Raw genomic sequence first — 20,405 nt, 5'->3', positions numbered from 1 at the left:
AGGGTTGGGTTCCTATAGGGAACACTACATTCTATATATACTTCCATAGAGAAGAAGGATCTGGTCCCTATAGGGGACACTGTATTCCGTATATACTTCCATAGAGGAGAAGTGCTCGGTTCCTATAGGGGATGCTCGCTGTAATGTATATAGAAGGGCTTGGTTTCTACAGGGGACACTATTCTGTATACACTTCCATAGAGAAGTGTTCAGTTCCTATAGGGGACACACGCTGTGGTTTATATAGAAGGGTTAGGTTCCTATAGGGGACACTGTATTGTGTATACACTTACATAGAGGAGAAGGGCTCTGTTCCTATAGGGGACACTTGCTGTGGTGTATATAGAAAGGCTCTGTTCCTCTAGGGGACACTCGCTGTGGTGTATATAGAAGGGTTAGGTTCCTATAGAGGACACTCGCTGTGGTGTATACAGAAGGCATTGGTTCCTATAGGGGACACTCGCTGTGGTGTATAGAGGAGGGTTTTGTTCCTATAGGGGACACTCACTGTGGTGTATAGAGGAGGGTTTTGTTCCTATAGGGGACACTCGCTGTGGTGTATAGAGGAGGGCTCGGGTCCTATAGAGGATCTCCCTCACACACAGCCCGTCTCCCGCTCACCCCGCCGTACACACTGCACACCCCTCCTGGTTGTAATGTGGGCGGGGCCAGGCCAGCACGGGGTGGGGCCCAGCCTATGGGCGTATACGCTTGTATAAACCCTGGTGATGTCAGCCCGCTCTGCAGTTGTGTGGCTGGCTTTGGGTTTTGTGGGTCTCCTCCGGAGAGTGCGGTGCTGAGATCTCCATCTGCCGGTCCCCGGAGCCATGTGGACGTGCGGAGATGAGTCGCGGGGGAGGCTCCTCGCCCTGTGCTGTGTACACATCATGGTAAGCTCCTTTGTTGTCAGGACGTGGAATGTCACACCACGTGAACCCCCCCCCCCCCCCCCTCCATCCCTGATCCTCTGCACTTCACGTCCACAGGAAGACCCCTCCCTCCCCCCGCCTGGGATGTAGAGGCGACTGACAGCATGTGGGGGGAGAGGACTGCAGCAGCTGCATCCCCCCCCCCCCCCCATACCTAGATGAACCCCCCCCCCCCCACACAGGACAACTCCCCTCTCCTTCTATGGCCTCCTCTTCCATCTCCTGGCTGGATGCCATAATCCCCCGTGTATGATCGCTGTGCACCATGTTTATTATTAGTGTGGGTTTGGTAGGACATCTTCTGCTCTCATTCCTCCAGCAGACAATGGCTGCAGCCTGGGCTGACCTGTCAGATGCTGGGCTGCCAATAACAAATGTCTTGTTGGCTCTTTCTTCTGTATGATGCATTCCTGATGGGCTGGTATAGTGGAGGCCATACATGGGATCATCTCACCATATCATTACAACTGTGTGACCTGAACCATTAGATGTCTCATCAGCCATAAATATAATCTGTGTATGGCCACCCTGAAGGTTTGTGTTTGCCCTTTGCAGAGTAATAGACTTTTCAGAGGGTGTTTAACAGGCTAGTTGGTGATCTGTCGCCTTCTTGCTGCCAGCTTTAACCCTGTAAATCTCTCAGCGCCGTGGTGCACATGATTGCATGCTGTCTTGGGGCTGTCCCAGTGCACTCCTCAATACCTAAATGGGTCATGTTGGGTGGTGATCCTGCTGGCTGAATACAGCAATGGGTATGATATTTGCCACACAATGCTGCAGGATGGGCACACCACCCTTCAGCCAATGTGATCAGTATAGGGGGTGGTAAAACTGCAGCTTAGTGGGGTTTTTTTTTTTTTATGCTGCTAGTGTAAACTCAGCCTAATGATTTAGCCTCCGTACACTTCTATGCAGAAAACGCAGCATGCATGCAATCTGCTGCGGGTGTAGACGTAAAACTGATTTGTAAAGCTGTGTGTGTGTGTGTGTGTGTGTGTGTGTGTGTACATACTAAACCTGCTCTATGTAATGGTTTTGCACAGAGCAGGCCCAAATCATGCTCTTCCTGGGTTAAATGCCAGTGCTCCATCTTGCTTGGTTTCCCCACAGCAAGTAACTTGAAATGGGGGCACCCAAGCAGACACGCTCCTGATCAGTGGCTGCGTTCACTCACACACAGCTGCAGTGAGGCCCTGCCCTATCTCCTGATTGGCACTCTGGCTGTAATTGACAGCAGCGATGGCTTTTGGCAGTAGCCAATCAGGAGTGTGAGTCCCGGGAAAGGCAAGGCTCTCATGAACATCGCAGGATCGAAGGGGGGGGGGGGGTGCTCAGGTAAGTATTAGTGGGGGCTACTGCATGCCGATTTTTAAAAATGTTTTCCCTAATGCATGAAGCTAAAAATCCTTGTGCCTTTACAACCACATTAAACTGACGACAACCCAGAACAGCTTGCAAAACGCAGTGCGATTGCCTGAATCTGATCACATGGGTGGGAACACCTATGTGATCTGATTCAAGGGCAGCAAAAAAATAAACTTCCTGCACCATTTTTGATGCGGTGCCAGTCACGTGTTTTGCAGTAGTGTGTATCTTAAAATATATCACATGATTTGTACTAGTCCCCAACAATTGTAAAATCTGAAAAGATTATCATTGATCACTATGTGGGGTTTTCCGTTAATTGCCTTGGTCTGTTATGCAACCAGTTTGGACATGGCAACAACTGGGTGACATTTTATTTGATTATCGGTATTTATATAGCACTAACTGTGCCAGGTAAGAACTCATTACATGTTGAACAATTCTTTGGTGTTGCTCATCCATAGAAAACATCTTCTAGATTGTAAGCTCTAACGAGCAGGGCCCTCTGATCCTCCTGTATTATAACTGTTCTGTATGCCCCCATGTTGTAAAGCGCTGCGCTTATTGCTGGCGCTATATAAATCCTGTATAATATGCTACCTACAGGTGGGAGTGATGCAACCATCAGTTGGCCTAACCCAGTAATGAAAGTCGCCATGCTCATCTGTAGGTTTTTTTTTTTTTTTTTTTTTTTTTTTTGTTTGTTCACACCATAATGCATGTATATGGACATCCCATATACTTTGATCCCTTTCAAATACAATATATATGCACTATTTGTTTCTGATGCAGCTGTGGGTTAACATGCCCTACAGTGAGGTGTTCAGAGTGCTGGATCCAAATGGGGAGGAGGTTGGGCTACAATTTTAAGGGAGCCGGCCTATTTTGTATAGCAGGAGCTGTGTGCCTGCTTTCGGCGCTCAGGGCGGCACACCTGTCAAATTGGGATTTGACTGTCCGTACAGCCTCTGCGTCCCCATAGAGAGGTAGCCTGTATGCAGTTCAGCTACCAACCACACATTCACTGTACAGGCCACAGCACCCAGGCAAACGAGCCCTAAAAATATGAAGGTGCCATAGGTTAGTTCATGTCAATCAGAGTAGAAGTTTATTATTCTTGATACAGTAAGAAACCCAACAGGTTTCTGGGGCTCAAGGCTCCCTCCATCAGGGCCGAGAAACAAGATCACCCCAAGCCATGTAAAATAAATCCAAAAACTGCACACATCGTACGATGTAACAAAAATTGTAGACCAAATTTAATGGCTTGGTACATTGTCAAATTTATTTTAAATATAAGAAACCACGTTGCATTTAAAAAGTATGTAGGTCTCTTTGACAGCGCGTATGGAAAGTACTGCCGATAACTGGCAAGGCTATTGACAATGTGATTGGACACAGCTGATTGCATGGCAAAGGGCTGCTGTGATTGTCACTTTACCTGCGTCCAAAGAATACAGCATGCACAAGGCACACAGGGGGCTGGGGGTTCTGGAAACATGTCAATAGATGCCCTCCCTGTAATGACACTGCATCAGCAACCAGCTACATGCCTGGGATGTCAAGCAATGGGAATTGCTTTCTTTGTAGGTTAGCCCTGTTGTATCTTGGCCTGGTGATATGCATGGACTTTTACAATTAAAGCCTTTATACTTTAGAAGATTGGAGTGTGGTCCCCTCTCTTGCATATACTTTGACAGGTTTTTCAGGTCACTGACTGGACCAGCACCAGATCTTCAGTACAGATATTCCATCACTTGGAGCCGTATTGCAGCCCTATTTTTCTAATAGGAATTGCATAAATACTAGGAAGCCACTAATGTAGTAGTCGCAGAATAGTAGGCTAAAGCGTGCGTGCGTGTGTGTTTTTTTTTTTTTTTTTTTTTTTTTATTTTTTATTTTTTTTGGGGTACAATAAAGAATAAATGTCAATGCACAAATGCACTCACATTATCACATGTGTTATGGTGTAAACAAGAACTTGGTGACCAGTCTGCCTATTTATTGCAGTCTTTATCGTTAAAAATCCTATTTTATTGAACTTGTATGCTCTCTGCTTTTACTTTTTTTTTCTCTGATCCACTTGGTAAACTTTTTTTTTTTTTTTTTTTTTTTTTTTTTTTTTCCTTTTTCAGATCCCGCTGTGCCTGGCTAATCACATTAATGACAACTGTGATGAGTGAGTATTTTTAAATTATTTTTTTTTTGGTTCTTATTGTTTCACAGTTTTTATTGAATTGCTGTTATTCTTACATTCTTGTCTTAAATATATTTATTTTTATTTTTAGGAAAGGTTGTTCAGCCACAAACTGGGTCAACCTGTGGTATGTTTGGTGAGTAGAGAAAGCTTATTACAACTTTTGGACTTGGCTTTTTGTCAGATGGTCATGTGGATATTTACTGCGATTTATGTATAATGGCTTTCCAGCAGAGATTTAAAGCCTAGGGTTTATTTTATTTTCTGTAGCTTTATCTATTCATAGTATTTGCTCTTTTTGCCATCTGTCTGGTTGTTGTGGGAAGCTGGTCATTCGCACAGCAATAAAATTAAGGCCGGCCTTTGCTGTGTGACCCTCAGTGGCATTAGAGCCGGTGTAGTGTCACAGTTTGATGCCTATCACAGGATGGTGCGGAAGTGACGTTGTTGCGTACTGCGCATGCGCGATGCGTTCCAAACGCTCGCGCCGTGCGTTCCAACATAGTTTCGGCAATACAGTTCAGCGAAACCATCACATAATGTTACGGAAGTGATGTTACACACAACACAAACACGGGCCACGTTGTTGCGTACTGCGCATGCGCGATGCGTTCCAAACACTTGCGCCGTGCGTTCCAACATAGTTTCGGCAATACAGTTCAGCGAAACCATCACATAATGTTACGGAAGTGAAGTTACACACAACACAAACACTGGGCCGTTCGTTACAACACTAATACTTCCCTTGTTACCTAGTAGGTTTTGCATTGCTGGGACTTGTAGTGCCTATCCTGAGCTACATGCTTCAATGTTCAGTGTCCTCATCCCTATCCCCATGCTTCAATGTTCAGTGTCCTCATCCCTATCCCCGAGCTTCAATGTTCAGTGTCCTCATCCTTATCCCCGAGCTTCAATGTTCAGTGTCCTCATCCCTATCCCCCTGCTTCAATGTTCAGTGTCCTCATCCCTATCCGCGAGCTTCAATGTTCAGTGTCCTCATCCTTATCCCCCTGCTTCGATGAGGACACTGAACATCGAAGCATGGGGATAAGGATGAGGACACTGAACATTGAAGCTTGCGGATAGGGATGAGGACACTGAACATTGAAGCACAGGGATAAGGATGGACACTGAACATTGAAGCTCGGGGATAGGGATGAGGACACTGAACATTGAAGCAGGGGGATAGGGATGAGGACACTGAACATTGAAGCATGGGGATAGGGATGAGGACTCTGAACATTGAAGCATGTAGCTCAGGATAGGCACTACAAGTCCCAGCAATGCAAAACCTACTAGGTAACAAGGGAAGTATTAGTGTTGTAACGAACGGCCCAGTGTTTGTGTTGTGTGTAACTTCACTTCCGTAACATTATGTGATGGTTTCGCTGAACTGTATTGCCGAAACTATGTTGGAACGCACGGCGCAAGTGTTTGGAACGCATCGCGCATGCGCAGTACGCAACAACGTGGCCCGTGTTTGTGTTGTGTGTAACATCACTTCCGTAACATTATGTGATGGTTTCGCTGAACTGTATTGCCGAAACTATGTTGGAACGCACGGCGCGAGCGTTTGGAACGCATCGCGCATGCGCAGTACGCAACAACGTCACTTCCGCACCATCCTGTGATAGGCATCAAACTGTGACACTACACCGGGTACAGAAATAGACATTGCCATGTGTCCTCAAAGCAGAGGCCAGCATTGTATGAAAATAAAGTGCCTTGTGCTTAGCCAGGTGATGGGACCGAATTTATGTGGTGTGGGTTTTTTTTTTTTGTTTGTTTGCTCTTGGGCATACTGCATTAAGAATCCATAGTTGACTTTATTTTTATTTTTTTTGCTAGTTTTGTACCAAATGGAACACCGTTGTATAGAAGCTTTAAGTGGCTTTAAACTCAAACATTTTGCAGCTCAACTGTCTTAAAATGTGCTGGGTGCATGCGTTTTTTTTCTTTTTACGTAGTGATCCTGCAAACCACGCACTTCCTTTCTCGGATACTCCTTGCTCCATTGTATCTGTGCTCTAAACATAACTGCCTTCGTTTATCTCCATTACATGGGTTGTTGGTGCTTTTCATTTAAAAGGGAAGTTAACTCCCCATTTTATTTTTTTCTTCCCTGCAAAGTAAAGACATAATGTGCTAGTATGCACTTCATACTAGAGCTGCACTATTCTGGCTAAAATGATGTATGTATGGAGGTTCCAAGTCATATTCTAGCAAAAAGTATTGATTTTAACTCAAACAAGTGTCAAATTTAGACTTTAAGCGGTTAAACGTCCTGCGTTTACACTTGTTAAAAACTTGGCAGACTGCCTGAATTTTTTTTATTTTTTCACACAAGTTTTATCCCTTTTTTCTAAGGAGGAAGAGTTGGTTACAGTGTTTCATATTAAAAACTTGGCAGACTGCCTAGATGTTTTCTTTTGACAGCTGAGTGAGCAGATAAGTCTCTCCACTTCTTATATAAAAGAATCTGCAATAGAGATCATCAGAGGGGTTGAATCGAGATCATGATTTTTTTTTTTTTTTTTTTTTCTTTTTTTTTAACTATTGTGCAGCTCTACTTCATACTAGCACATTATGTGACACTTGCCTGCAAACGAAGCCTGCGTTATCCCCTCTGGAGGCCACAGCCATCTTTCTTCCAGGGCCATGGAGTAGCGTGATGTCAGGCCTGCGTGGAAGCCACCAGTCATGGCACTGAATTCTGAAGAAACGGCCTGGGCAGCCATTCCTTCGGAACGTATGCACCGATGACCTCATCGGCACAGTATACAGTAAATTTCTCCTAAACAGGACACATTTAGGAGATATTTACAGTACCTGTAGGCACAAAGGTTTACAACCTCTTTAAAGAGGAAGTAAACCCTTATGGGTTTACTTCCTTTGTCTCCCTGCAAAGGTAAAGCATAATGGGCTACTATGCATCGCATAGTAGCCCATTATGTGTCACTTACCTGAGACAGGAGCCAGCAATGTCACCGCTTTCCCCTGTAGCACGGAGTGTCCATCTTCCAGGTATCGCTGCTCCGGAGCAGCGATGACGTTACTCTTGTGCACAGAAGCCACCACTAACGGCGTATCGCTGTTAGCAGCAGCATGCTCAGTGCGCCTGCGCGCAGCTGTCTACGGCGCATGCGTCGTAGACAGCGGTGCCTGTCTTTTTGCAAATATCTCCTAAACCGTGTAGGTTTAGGAGATATTTCATGGACCTATAGGTAAGCCTTAATCTAGGCTTACCTGTAGGTCAAAGTGGTCTTTAAGGGTTTACAACCACTTTAAGCTCAGTGGAAGTTACTTGGTTTTTGTAATTTCTTGTTCTTGGCCTGAAAACTGAATTAATGCAGCCTTTACATTTCGATTTTTACGATTTTGGATTTGCAATAAAGGCTTGTATACATGGGTAGCTGATGGGTAGTAGAGAAAAGTTGAGTCTGTTTTACCAGCCCCTGACAATTAAGCAGAAAGCTTAACATTGCCAGTGGCCATTTTAGTACACGGTGCTGCAAAACCTCTACAACAGGTTGGGTTTGCCACCTAATCATGTGAATAGGAGCGCATCACAATCGCGTGCCAAGTGTTTAACAAACTCCTCTTTGGCTGAGAGGGGCAAAAATGGTATTCAGGAGGAGGCTCTAATGCCCTCTGAAAAGTGGTTTGCTGCAGATTGCATTGCAGAGGAATGTTGCAGCTAATTTACACAAGCAGTCTCTACTTGGACTGGTTAGTTAATAGATGCAACTGTGTAGTACAGCAGTTCTGATTTTAATGATCTGTAAACTTTTTTTATTTTTTCTCCCCCCCAATGCTAGGTTTCACTAAAGTCTGTTTATGGTGCATGGGTGTAATATGTAGCCTTTAGAGGTTACTGAGCCAGATGTGCAGGTTTTATTTTTGTAAGTGTTAAAATTACAATGTAAGGTCAGAGTATCAGCAGTGATCATTGCAAGGAAGCTGTTTCTTTGGATGTTGACCTCTGCACTAGGTGGGATTGTCAGACTGACCTTTTGCATCCGGGTTTCCTGAGAAACTTGGCCTAGGAAATGCATTCTTATATTAAATGCCAGGAAATGACAGACTTCCATTTTCTATACAGTGGACTATTTTAGCATGGAGGCAAGGAGTGTGACTTGGCCGTATCCTGATGAGAAGTGGCTGGTTATTGCTTGTGCCATCCCACTAATGAATTGGGATTATGTCCAGATCAGTTGGTTTGCGGAAGGTAAATGTTGGGGTCATTAGCACTTAGGCTGGCTATACATTATACAAATTTTTTTTTTATTGTATAATTTTTCCCCTTTAGATTTTCCAAAACCATGAGGTCAAACCTAAACACTTTACATTTTATATGCAGTTAGGCAGGCCCTTGCACTACATAGTTGAAGGTAAATCTAAAGGAAATTGAATAACACGTGGTGAGCCTTAGGCTTGGCCATACACTGACTTTTGCCTAGGTTATGTCAGGCATAACTTCAGTGAGTAGCCCTATCTGGAAGGAGTCGGGTAGAAAATTGTTGGCAAAACAGCAGTTGTATCAAGTCTGATTCTGCCACTATTTGTGTATACAATGGCCACCGTGGGAGATTTGTCCATATACACTGTAGCGTGGATTGAGTAATCTGTCCAGCTTTACCCCTAGAAACTGCAGATCTCTGGACTGGTGGCTCAAAAGACAATTGATCAAGCCCTTTTCAGTGGGCAGCTTTGAGTCATCTCTGCTATTGGAGTCCCAGCTGCTTTTGACAACCTGCCTGAGTGAAATACTGTGTGGCTGTAGGACATGCCTTAGTGGGCATATGAAGTTGTAGCTTCAGGATAAACAATACTTTTTAAAGGATAAGTTTGCCATTTTTGGAGCTGGTGGCAGGAGCTGAAACATGTTTTCAAAAGGTGAACTTTGCCCTAAAAGCAAATGAAAACAAAACATGCATATTGGGTTGATGCAACTTTTTTATTAGACATGGCTTTGTTCAAATTTGACTTAAAGCTTATTGCTAGGATATGATGTAGGTTTCTAGTCCTAGATGTTGGCTAGATATTAACTTGCCACCTAGATCTGGTGGTGGCATTTGCTTTTCAGGCTCCCCTCCCTCCAATAATCCTGCCAGTAATACACTTCACTCCTAGGGTGATAACACTTGGACTGGCTCTAAACTGGCATTGTCGCCCTAGGACAAGTATTGGGTAGGTCTACAGGACATCTCATTGCTATAACAAAAGGTTTTCTGCAGTAAAGAGCACTAACGACCATTCTAACTAAACCCAGTTGTGGTACATGGAAAAGGCGTGTGTGTTTCTTGCATTTATTGTATTTATTGATTTTATTTTTGTGCAGTTTAAAGCCAAAGATTTGATGCTGTAAATTTTAGCAGTCTTTTTGTGCAAGCTGGTTGGCATTGGTTTGTGTGCCAGCTTTGGATTAGACTGGTCCACTGACTTTCTTTCTGCTCTTGCAAATATGCCTCCTGTGTTAAACCCTTTTATAAAAGCGATGACAGCAATAGAAGCCTTTCCCTGTCTGTGTTTATATAGTTTCTTTCTTTCCCTAGGCTGATTCTGGTCACCATATTTCTTCTCCTGCTGTGTGGGACCACAGCCAGCTGCATAAAGTTTTGCTGCAAAAAGAAGAAACCGCCTGTGCAAAATTTACCAACTCATCCCTATGAAGTGACTGTGATTGCCATCGACAATGACAGCACCATTCACAGCACAGTCACCTGTAAGTAGCTTGTTTTGAGAAATTTTGTAAAATTAAGCTTTTTCTTTTTCTTTTTCTTTATTGAATTTTAGTGTAACTATGAGATCTGAGGTCTTTTTGACCCCAGATCTCATATTTAACCACTTCAGCCCCAGACCATTTTGCTGGCCAAAGACCAGACCACTTTTTGCGATTTGGCACTGTCGCTTTAACTGACAATTGCGCGGTCATGCGACGTGGCTCCCAAACAAAATTGAGGTCCCCTATTTTTTTTTTTTTTCCCCCCCACAAATAGAGCTTTCTTTTGGTGGTATTTGATCACCCCTGCGGTTTTTTATTTTTTGCGCTATAAACAAAAATGGAGCGACAATTTTGAAAAAAAGCAATATTTATTTTTTATTTTTTGCTATAATAAATATCCCCCAAAAATATATAACTTCCCTCAGTTTAGGCTGATACATATTCTACATATCTTTGGTTAAAAAAATCGCAATAAGCAATTATTGATTGGTTTGCGCAAAAGTTGTACAAAATGGGGGATAATGGCACTTTTATTCAATATTTTATTTTGTGACTGCGACATTATGGCGGACACATCGGACATTTTTGACACATTTTTGGGACCATTGTCATTTGTACAGCAATCACTGCTATACAAATGCAGTGATTCCTGTGTAAATGACACTGGCAGTGAAGGGGTTAACCAGTGGGTGGCAGTGTAGGGGGTTAAGTGTTCCTAGGGGTGTGTTACTAACTGTTGGGGGCTGGGCTTTCATTTAGTGAACACTGATCTATGCTCCAATCACATGGAGCAGAGATCAGCGTCACTAGTTGCTAGGCAGAACGGGGAGATGCTGTTTACAACGGCATCTCTCCGTTCAGCCATCCCGTGAGGCGATCGCCGGTATGCCTGCAGCGATCGAGTCCGCGGGACCCGCAACCAGACTTACGGGGGGGTCACGACTAGCACGCGAGCGTGGCGCAATGGCAGGGCGGCATTGAAGATTGGATGTACCTGTACGCCAATATGCCTGCCTGTGCCATTCTGCCGACGTACATCGGCGTGCGCTGGTCGGGAACTGGTTAAGGGGTCCTGTCATGCGTGTTTTTATTTTATTTTTTGGGTAAAAGTTTGTCGCCATTCCACGAGCAGGCACAATTTTGAAGCGTGACATGCTGGGTATCAATTTACTCAGCGTAACATTATCTTTCACAATATTAAAAAAAATTGGGCTAACTTTACTGTTTTAATTAAAAAAACTGTAATACAAATACGGTGTGACATGGTATTGCAACGGCTGCCTTTTATTCTCTATGGTGTTTATAAATTTTTCAATGTTTTGGGGGGTTTAAGTAATTTTCTAGCAAAAAACTGTTTAACTTGTAAACAAATCTCAAAAAGAGGCTTGGTCCTTAAGTGGGTAAAATGGCACATTGGTGTTTCAATAAGTACTAATGTGACTGGTCCATTAACATGACCAATGCATTCAGCTTTCCAATGAATGTTTTTAACATTCTATTTTCTGATCCGTTACAGCTTACAGCTCAGTGCAGTATCCTCATATGTTTGCATTCGGTGATATGGACAGAAGTGCAATGTCTCCTCCAGCTTACAGCCTCTATGCTCTAGAGCTCCCACCTGCCTATGAAGAAGCCATAAAAATGGCTAAGCCTAGTGGAGATGTTGTTCCCTCTGTTGCTGGCCCAAAACTAGAGGACATCAGTGAACACGATGGACCTGAAGAGGACCAAGATCAGCAGCAAGCCTCATCAAATGACACGGACTCACCACCTCACTATGATGAGACTGAAATTACCCAACCCCAGGTCCACTGATGACTAACTATAGACTAAAGCCTGTGCTTCCCAGGGCTTGGCATGGAATCTTCAAGGATCAAATTCTGCTACAGATGCCAGGGAGCGAGAGCCCACCTAATCTTTTTGTAGTGCTTTGACCTACATATAAGGCTGGAACTTTCTGAGCAATGCAGCCCCATGCTAGCCAGTGTCATGTGAACAGAATATTAATACCCGCCACATGTTCAGGGCAGACCTGGCGTCTCCATCTCTGCAAGCTAATAGTGGACCGTGTTCCCCTGTGCTGCAAACACTTGTGGAATCCCCCCTCTGCCATGGATGCAGACTAGCTGTTTGGATTGTCCTTTAATACACAGTGGGTGTAAATCGTATGCAATTTTTTTTTTTTTGGGGGGGGGGTTCTGAATGCGAAAACTAGCCAAGCTTAAAGGGATGCTTCAAAACGAATGAACAATTTTCTTTGGAAATGTACTAGTTAAGAAACCTGACTGTATAGACTTCTGATGTGAAGATCTGCCATGTTAAGGTCACAACCTCACCTCCCTTCTTTCCATGGCTGTGTATTGTAAAGTGTCCCCCCCCCCCCCCCCCTCATTTTTTAAAGGGCAGGCAATAAGTGCAGAAAGAGGGCTGAATCCACAGGAGAAACGCCAATTTACACATCCTCATGGCTTCAGAAGCTAGTATAGTTGTGTGTGTGCCATGTTTTGAGCCTTCACCCACTCAAAGTATTTAGGGGGAAACCTGTACTAAGCGGGCAGCTTTGTCTGATCTCCTGAAAATTCTGCTAAACTGGCTCCATCTTTGTTATTTTCTCAGTCACTGACCTGGAGCAAACATACTGCATAGCAAGGATACTATTGTAGACCTGCTTATATGTACCAGGTATGTGACTCCACGTATTGGATCAGCATGACAGCCAGGTAGTTGGCCTTTTCAGAAAGGTTGCAGCTACAGCCTTCATATCCATATTGCAGATTTCCTATGCTGTTGATCTTCAGGAAAGGTTCTTCTATGTGAAAGGAATGAAGTACAACATGAGTGCGTGGTTCTGTTTTATTATCTAATTTTTTTTTATTTTATTTGGCAATAAGCAGTTTATTGTTCAGCTTTATTTCAACCATTCAGCTTGTAACTGTCACTACCTGTTTGCCTACAATAATTCTCCTGTATATTTATGGCATGCCATTTGTCACACGTCTTTATAATTTATGATCATTTTAATCCCCTGAGAATGTTCACATGCTCACAAGGTCCCATAACTCAGACATGTTCTGGATGTGCCTGCGAAAGGATCTATTTATATTGGTCATAAGTATGATCTTTTGTAGAAGTGACTTGACTTTTGTCCCTGAGCAGGGAAGGGCAATGTAAAACATATGTAGCATGACCCATTAACCACTTCACCAGTTTGTGCCAACTCCCCTGTACATTCCGCCTATTCTCGGGACTGACATCCTTATCAGTCTGTCTCCTTCTTGCAGAAGGTGTCATATATTTCTAGCAAATTGCTGGAATGGGGTAACTCGTTGCTAAGTAACGGAACTTCTGTAAAGTGTCAAATATTCTGTTAAGAACTGTACATTTTTGTTATGTGTATAGTAACTTAGACATATCGTATTGTTTAAACCTATATCTGCTAAATGTCTGTATAGCTATTATTATAATTTTTTTTTTTTTTAATTAACAAATGTGGTTCAGTAAGGCTAACAAATAAAATTCTAACTGTCCTATCACTGAGAGGATTATTTTATTTTTTATATAATTTTTTTTTATTTTTATTTTTTAAAGGGTTGGACTCCATCCCTTTAATTGTCCTGTGATCACTGTATAAATAAGTGATTCCATTTTACAGTTGTCTCCAGAACAAGGAGGGGGGTCCACCAACGGACACCTGTTCAGTGAGGATGCTTGCATGTGACTTCCTTTGGTGATTTTTTTTTTTTTTTTTTTTTTTTTCCATAAATCAACATTGTGGCAGATAGAATCTACCCAGGTTTCCAGTGTTCTCTGTGCATGCTGACAGTCAATGCTTATTGATGCCTGATTCTGCCTCTATTGATTCAACTCCTGTGAACTCAGGGGGAGGTGCTGGGAGTAGTGCAGAGAGTGGCAGGTGAAGGAGGGGGACTTCCAAGGGCAGCACTGATCAGACAGTGAGGGCTTAAGTGCATGACTAAGGAGTTGAGCTCCAATGACGAGGCAGCAGTGTGACGCAGAGAGCTGGAGCATTGTGTGTCATGTAAACTTCATGTTGGTTGTCTGTGGGATTGACAATTGTGAGCTCAGTGGTCGCAGTCTGAAAGGTTGACCACTGCTTCAGAGTATAGAGGAAATGCTACAGGAACTGGTCTAGCAGCATGGAGGCGCAGGCATATTGTGATTTTATTTTTTAATGTGTGTATTTTTTGTGATGTCCGCTAAGCCCAGCCTATAAAAGAGATTCTTGCATTTCCAGCAGCTCATGTTCATCTCTTGACATTCTAAGGATCTGGTCAACTTCTGGCTGTATCAAATATCTGCTCCAATGGCTCTTGTATTTCTACAGGGTGTGGAAGATGGCAAGAGGATCCATGATGCCCAGTAGGTACGCTCCTCGCACACTAGACGGCCTATTGCCCGCAGTAGAGCTCCTCTATAGGCCAACTTGCAATTTGGCCAGCTGATGTCAGTCTAGACAAAATTTTAAAGGACACCTGCCATGAGACATTAGGGGGTTGGCTGGAGCCTACTTCTAAACCACTGACTAAAATCAAGTCTGATCAGGAATGCCAGAAGTCCTTATACTTGCATATTCTGGGTTATCCCTAAAGCCACCTGTGGGTATTGCAGCAATATTCACTTTCTCGTGTGTTTTTTTTTTTTTATATAAATTACACACTTTTTTTGTTTTTTTTTACTTTTTTAAAACTGTGCAGATCTGCACTACTTTTGGGGTGTGGTGGGGTTTTATTTTTTTTTTTATTTTTTGAACCTGCACAGATGTCTTTCAAGTTGGACAGAAATACAGATTTGAAATTTCCATGTTTGGATGGACTTGCATAATTTCCAAGCTGTGTTCAGGGTGCAATAGGAAGTAAACCTTGATGTGTTTTACTTGCCCCCTTCTCAATCTCTAATCTCTAATCTCTCCTGCAAAGTAAAAGCATAATGGGCTAGTATGCATTGCACACTAGCCCATTACGTGGCACTTACCTGCAAACAGCCTGCGCTGGCAGCATCCAGCTTTGCCCCTCTTCCTTCTGGGGTAGCAGACTCCGGCTCTGACTGGCTGGAGCTGTGTGATGTCACTCCTATGCATGCACATGGGAGCCATAAGTCACAGCACTTGCAAGTGAAGAAGCTGCATGGAGGGCACATTCACAGTGCATGTGCCAATTACATTATTGGCACAGTTTACAGCAAATGGCTCCTAAATGTGCACAATTTAGGTGATATTTTCACTACCTATATAGGTAGGCTTACCCATAGGTAAAAGTCACAATCAGAGGTTTACAAGCACTTGGATTTTTACTGGCTACCCTCCCCTCTGAAAAATGATCTTTGGTGGTTGGCTTGCTTTTCAGCAGTAGGTGGTACTACCACGAGTCATCCACTTAGGGTGCCCGGCTACTGGTTTTTCCCATTTTCTTCTCTCTGCAGCAAGTAACTAGGTCTCAGCATCCGCAGGCAGCTGCTGCTGTTTGCATATAGTGTCAGAGGCACAGCGGTGGCAGAGGACTGTGTCCTGACTCCTGATTGATTGGAGGCAAGCAAATATTTATTGATGGGTGCTTCTTTAAAAAGGTGGCGTTTACATGGAAAGGGGGTATCAAAAAAAAAAATCCTTGCACCAGCCCTGGATACTGCTGTCTCTTAAATGTCTGTTCCTTTCTTCACCTACATTTACATAAGATGTTCGGCATTTCACAAATATGCAGATCAATGTCTGGACTAGGGGTTGTAGTCTTTGCTCTACTGAGCCTAAAGCCTTCCCCATAGGCCACTAATGGCGGCTGGCTGTCCAAATAAGGAACCGAACAGCAGCAGAGATTCTTCCATGTGTGGATGGGGTAATCTATGGATTTCTATCTTTCAGTCCAGCAGGCTTTACATGTATGACCATCAGGTAAAATATGTCAGAGGTCAGGCAGGTAATGAAACTTCTTTACAATAAATGGAGGATAGCGCAGTATTGGTATCTATTTGGGGTATTTTGAGAGGTGGGGATGGAGCGTTTATAGAGGTGGAGCCAGGACAATATTGCAGAGACCTGGAACAAAACATTGTGTGGTTAAATGAAGGCTTATGGGCGGCAGCTTTTTGGTAACATAGGTGTGTCAGCTATGTGTAATTATTACTGTCTTTGGTCAACATGAACATACCAAAAGGACATATCTCATAAGATGAGAGGATTACTGTACCTGTAGAAGGGAGGTAGAGGGCTTGGATCACCCATTCTTTATAGCAATACTTTAATGATCAGGGTAAGCTAACTAGACTACAGATCTCCAGGAACTATTGGTTTTATCTAAACCAGCCCTGTTATATTTAAATGATCAATAAATAACTCCTTCACACCCAGCATCTTTTGTACAGGGTCTTTATGCCTGGTAGATGGGGAAGGACTGCCTGATCACATGACCACTGTGGTTGGCTGTCAGTGGTCACATGATTGGGAACCAGACCTGCTGACACCCAATCATTGCTAGTAGCAGAGAGCTGTCTGTGGCTCCATTAACCACTTGCCTACTGGGTACTTTTACCCACTTCCTGCCCAGGCCAATTTTAAGCTTTCAGAGCTGTCACTTTGACAATTGTGTGGTCATGCTGCACTGTACCTGAATTTACTTGGAAGGTACTGTGGAGGTGCTGATTGGCAGCACTGTTGGGACTGCACTGATAATCAGTGTCGCTGTCCCTTTAACAAAAGCTGGTTATTGGCTCTCTCCTTTTGTCCTCATGCTGTCAGCCCGAGAAAAGAAAAGCCTATAACCCAGCTTGTGTTGACATCCGTGATCAGCAGTTATTGGCCACAGCTGATCACGTGGTAAAGGACCTCCTGTGATTGACCCTTTACCCTGATCTGTGATCCACTGAGTCTAAAGGACTTGGCAATCACAGAACGCTTCCTCGCCGCAGGGGGTGGGCGGGAGGAAAGTGCAATCCAGGACGCCCACATGGCAAAGTAAGTCTGCGCTGTAGCCGTCATTCAGCTCTAGCGTGGACGGGAAGGGGTTAAAGAGATTTCTCCCCCCCCCCCCTTCTGTTTACCATTATCATTGAAAAGTTTGGGTTGTCCCCAGAAATGTAACAGAGGGGAAATCTAAACTGAGGGGAAAAAAAAATGTTTTATATATTTTTGGGGATATTTATTATAGCAAAAAGTAAAAATATAGTGCGTTTTTTTTTTTTCAAGTTGTCGCTTTATTTTGTTTATAGCGAACAAAATAAAAAAAAAAACGCAAAGGTAACCAAATACCACGAAAAGAAAGCTCTATTTGTGGGAAAAAGGACATCAATTTTGTTTGGGAGCCACATTGCACGACCGCGCAATTGTCAGTTAAAGCGACGTCCTGCCGAATCAGAGAAACCGCTCTGGTCTTTGGCCAGCCAAATGGTCCGGGGCTTAAGTGGTTAAGCTGTTTCCATGCTTTCAAAAACAACAGAGAATAGTCTGATAGGGAATTTTGCACTTTGTGTCTGGCCACTGCTCCAACCCAGAAAAATAAATCTGTTTATAAGCTTGCAATGAGGAAACAGTAGGGAGCAATCGCTGTGCTGCGTCACTGCCCTCATGTTTGTTAATAATTCGATATCCTTATATCCCTATAAGGGTGCACTGTCAATAGCATGTAAAAGAGTCAGTTCACCAAAATGAATGTTTCTATACCAGTAGAGGAAGGAAATGGAAGAACAGGAAAGTCTGAGTAGCAAAATTATAATTTTTTTTAATAATAGCTAATACCCATACACCAAAAATATCCTGCAGTATACTTTAAAATTAGGATGATGTCATTCAATCACAATATGGTGAATCAACAACTGCTCAGTTATATCAAAGATATTTAGAACCTTATCGGGGTTTAGGGGGTGTTTATGCAAATTTGCCGATAATTCTTCAGTCTCCCATACATACCTGACCACCTGTAAGATGTTCAGTTCAGCATCCAGCCAGCCATGCAGTTTAACCATCTGACATCCGCGCTATGGCCGAATGATGGCCACAGCGCAGGTGTGAATTCCCGGGAGGCCATCATATGACGGCCTCTCCTGTGCACACTCCCCGCAGGGCACGTGTGAACCGCACTGTGATCACCGAGTCACTGAGACTCGGGGGATCACTGATCTGATTAAGGGGCCGGTCCCGGCCCCTTACCACGTAATCAGCTGTCAGCCAAAAAAGCTTGGTGATCGTTTTTGTTTTGTTTTTTTCCTCACGCTGACAGCGGAGGAGGAAAAAAAAAAAGCCGATCACCAGCTCATCTTAAAGGGATATCGGTCCCAAAATGGAAGAGGCAATTCTGCCTCATAATTTGAACCTGAAAGTGCCCACAAGTGCCACCTATCAATGCCCACCAGTGGTACCAATCATTACCACATAGAAGTGCTACCGATCAGTGCCCATCACTGCCACCCATCAGTGCCCATCACTGCTGCCTCATCAGCGTGGGTGGAACTCCACTTTAAATCTTCTGTCCTTGTTGTTTTAACTTTAGATAGTAAAACTTTTTTTTTTTCTGCCAGTAAATATCTTCTATAGCCCACTTCCTGGCATTATGCACAGCTCTCTCACTCTGCTGAGAGTTTGCCAGGAAATGAGGGGGGGGGGGGGGGAGTCATAAGAGGGCCAATGAGAGCTGCAGAGCTGGAGGTGTGTGCCTGTAAAACCAGGAAGTGAACAGGCAGCAGCTTCAGCTCCCCACAGTTAAAATGGTTGCAGCCAGACTCAGTGGAGGGAGCTTTCTGCAGCATGGGTGGCCGTTCCTTCAGATCGCATGCGCTGATGACGTCATCGGCTGTATGTAGTGTAAATATCTTCTAATTGGTGCACGTTTAGGCGGCATTTACAGTACCTATAGGTAAGCCTTATTATGGGCTTGCCTGTAGGTACAAATTATGCCTTTGAGTTTACTTCCACTTTAAAACCAAGGCTTGCCCCCTTTGCTGTAGTATATCCAACCCTTTTTTGTAAGTTTTGAATAGATTAGGAAAGGGTTAAAAAAACCCCATTGGGTTATTTATTTTTGCTCTCTGTCTCCTTCTGGGGAGATTTCCGTTCCTGTTTTGGAAATAATAAATAGGAGGTGAGGGACAGTTGTCACCATAACATATTCTTCTAGTAAAGATTTCCCCTTACCTTTTGCTCTTATGACAACTGTAACATTTAGAAATTCCCCCAACTTTCTGTCTCGTGTCTCGGTGACAACGGTCACCAGGACAAATAGGCAAATCTCCTCAGTGAGAACACAGACAGCAATAAAAATAAAAAAATTACAGAAGGTCCAACTATTCCGCACCCTACTAAAAAAATAAAAACAAATGTTGCCTTTACAAATCTGAATTCTAGACAGATATAAAAGACTCAAATTAATGCAGCCCTGTAATCACCAATATATTATTGCATTCATGTTTTAAGTACCTGAATATGATCTGGCATCAGCCTCTTGCAGTCAAGAAGCAGTACAAAGAGCCAATCAGTTCATGGCTGACAAGAAGAATGCTGATAGGAGGAGAAAGCAGAGTGAGGCCTGGTTCACACTACTGAAATTTCAGATGCGACTTGAGTTGCACAGAAACTCATGACAGGGGAAAGCACATTATATTCAATAATGCCTGTTCACATCAATGCAACGCAGCCTGGAACGATTTTGAAAACGTTCCTACACTACTTTGGTGTAGCGCAATTTTGGCCCCATAGACTTCAATTCAAACTCATGGAAATCATATCTGTATGCGATTCTGATGAAAATTTGAAAGCAATTTCAATGGGATTTTTTGTTTTTAGGTCTTCTTCCAGCCACGTCTTTGATCCCTAAACACAGAGACATTAAGCGCTTGCCGACCAGCCACTGCAGTTTTACTGCGGCAGGTTGGCTCAGCTGCACAAATCGCTGTGGGTGTATATCAGGCTGGTACCCGGTGATCTGCGGGCGAGGTGGAGCCAGTCAGCAGGTCTGGCGGGCTCAGTGTACACCGCCTGCCCGCCCGTGATCGTTCCCCACAGTAACAGAACAGGGATCTGCCAAAGTAAACAAGGCAGGGGATGACACACAGATCCTGTCTTTCTGCTATGCAGGAAGACTGATCTCAGTGTTGTCCCAGGCAGCCCATCCCCCATACAGTTAGTAAACACACTGAGGGAAAACATTTAACCCCTTGATCGCCCCTGACGTTAACCCCTTCCCTGCCC

At 43.7% G+C, this 20,405-nt stretch overlaps 1 protein-coding gene across 2 annotated transcripts; it reads left to right on the top strand.

Moving 5' to 3' along the window:
- Positions 1–713: 713 nt before the first annotated feature.
- TMEM52 (transmembrane protein 52) lies at positions 714–13,749 on the top strand. Of its 2 annotated transcripts, none has more exons than XM_077457641.1 (5): positions 714–890; positions 4,430–4,473; positions 4,583–4,627; positions 10,047–10,216; positions 11,733–13,749. In XM_077457641.1, exons 1-5 carry the CDS (start codon positions 828–830, stop codon positions 12,029–12,031), a joined length of 621 nt encoding a protein of 206 aa, XP_077313767.1. In that variant the 5' UTR covers positions 714–827; the 3' UTR covers positions 12,032–13,749. The 2 variants fall into 2 exon arrangements, with proteins under 2 accessions (XP_077313767.1, XP_077313768.1); XM_077457642.1 differs by lacking the exon at positions 714–890 and adding an exon at positions 1,265–1,463.
- Positions 13,750–20,405: the final 6,656 nt, after the last annotated feature.

Source organism: Lithobates pipiens, unplaced genomic scaffold (assembly GCF_037356315.1).
Source record: "Lithobates pipiens isolate NorthernLeopardFrog02 unplaced genomic scaffold, aLitPip1_a1.2 Scaffold_27, whole genome shotgun sequence".
In the NCBI taxonomy this organism is placed as follows: domain Eukaryota; kingdom Metazoa; phylum Chordata; class Amphibia; order Anura; family Ranidae; genus Lithobates; species Lithobates pipiens.
This window is presented reverse-complemented; position numbering and strand designations above follow the sequence as displayed.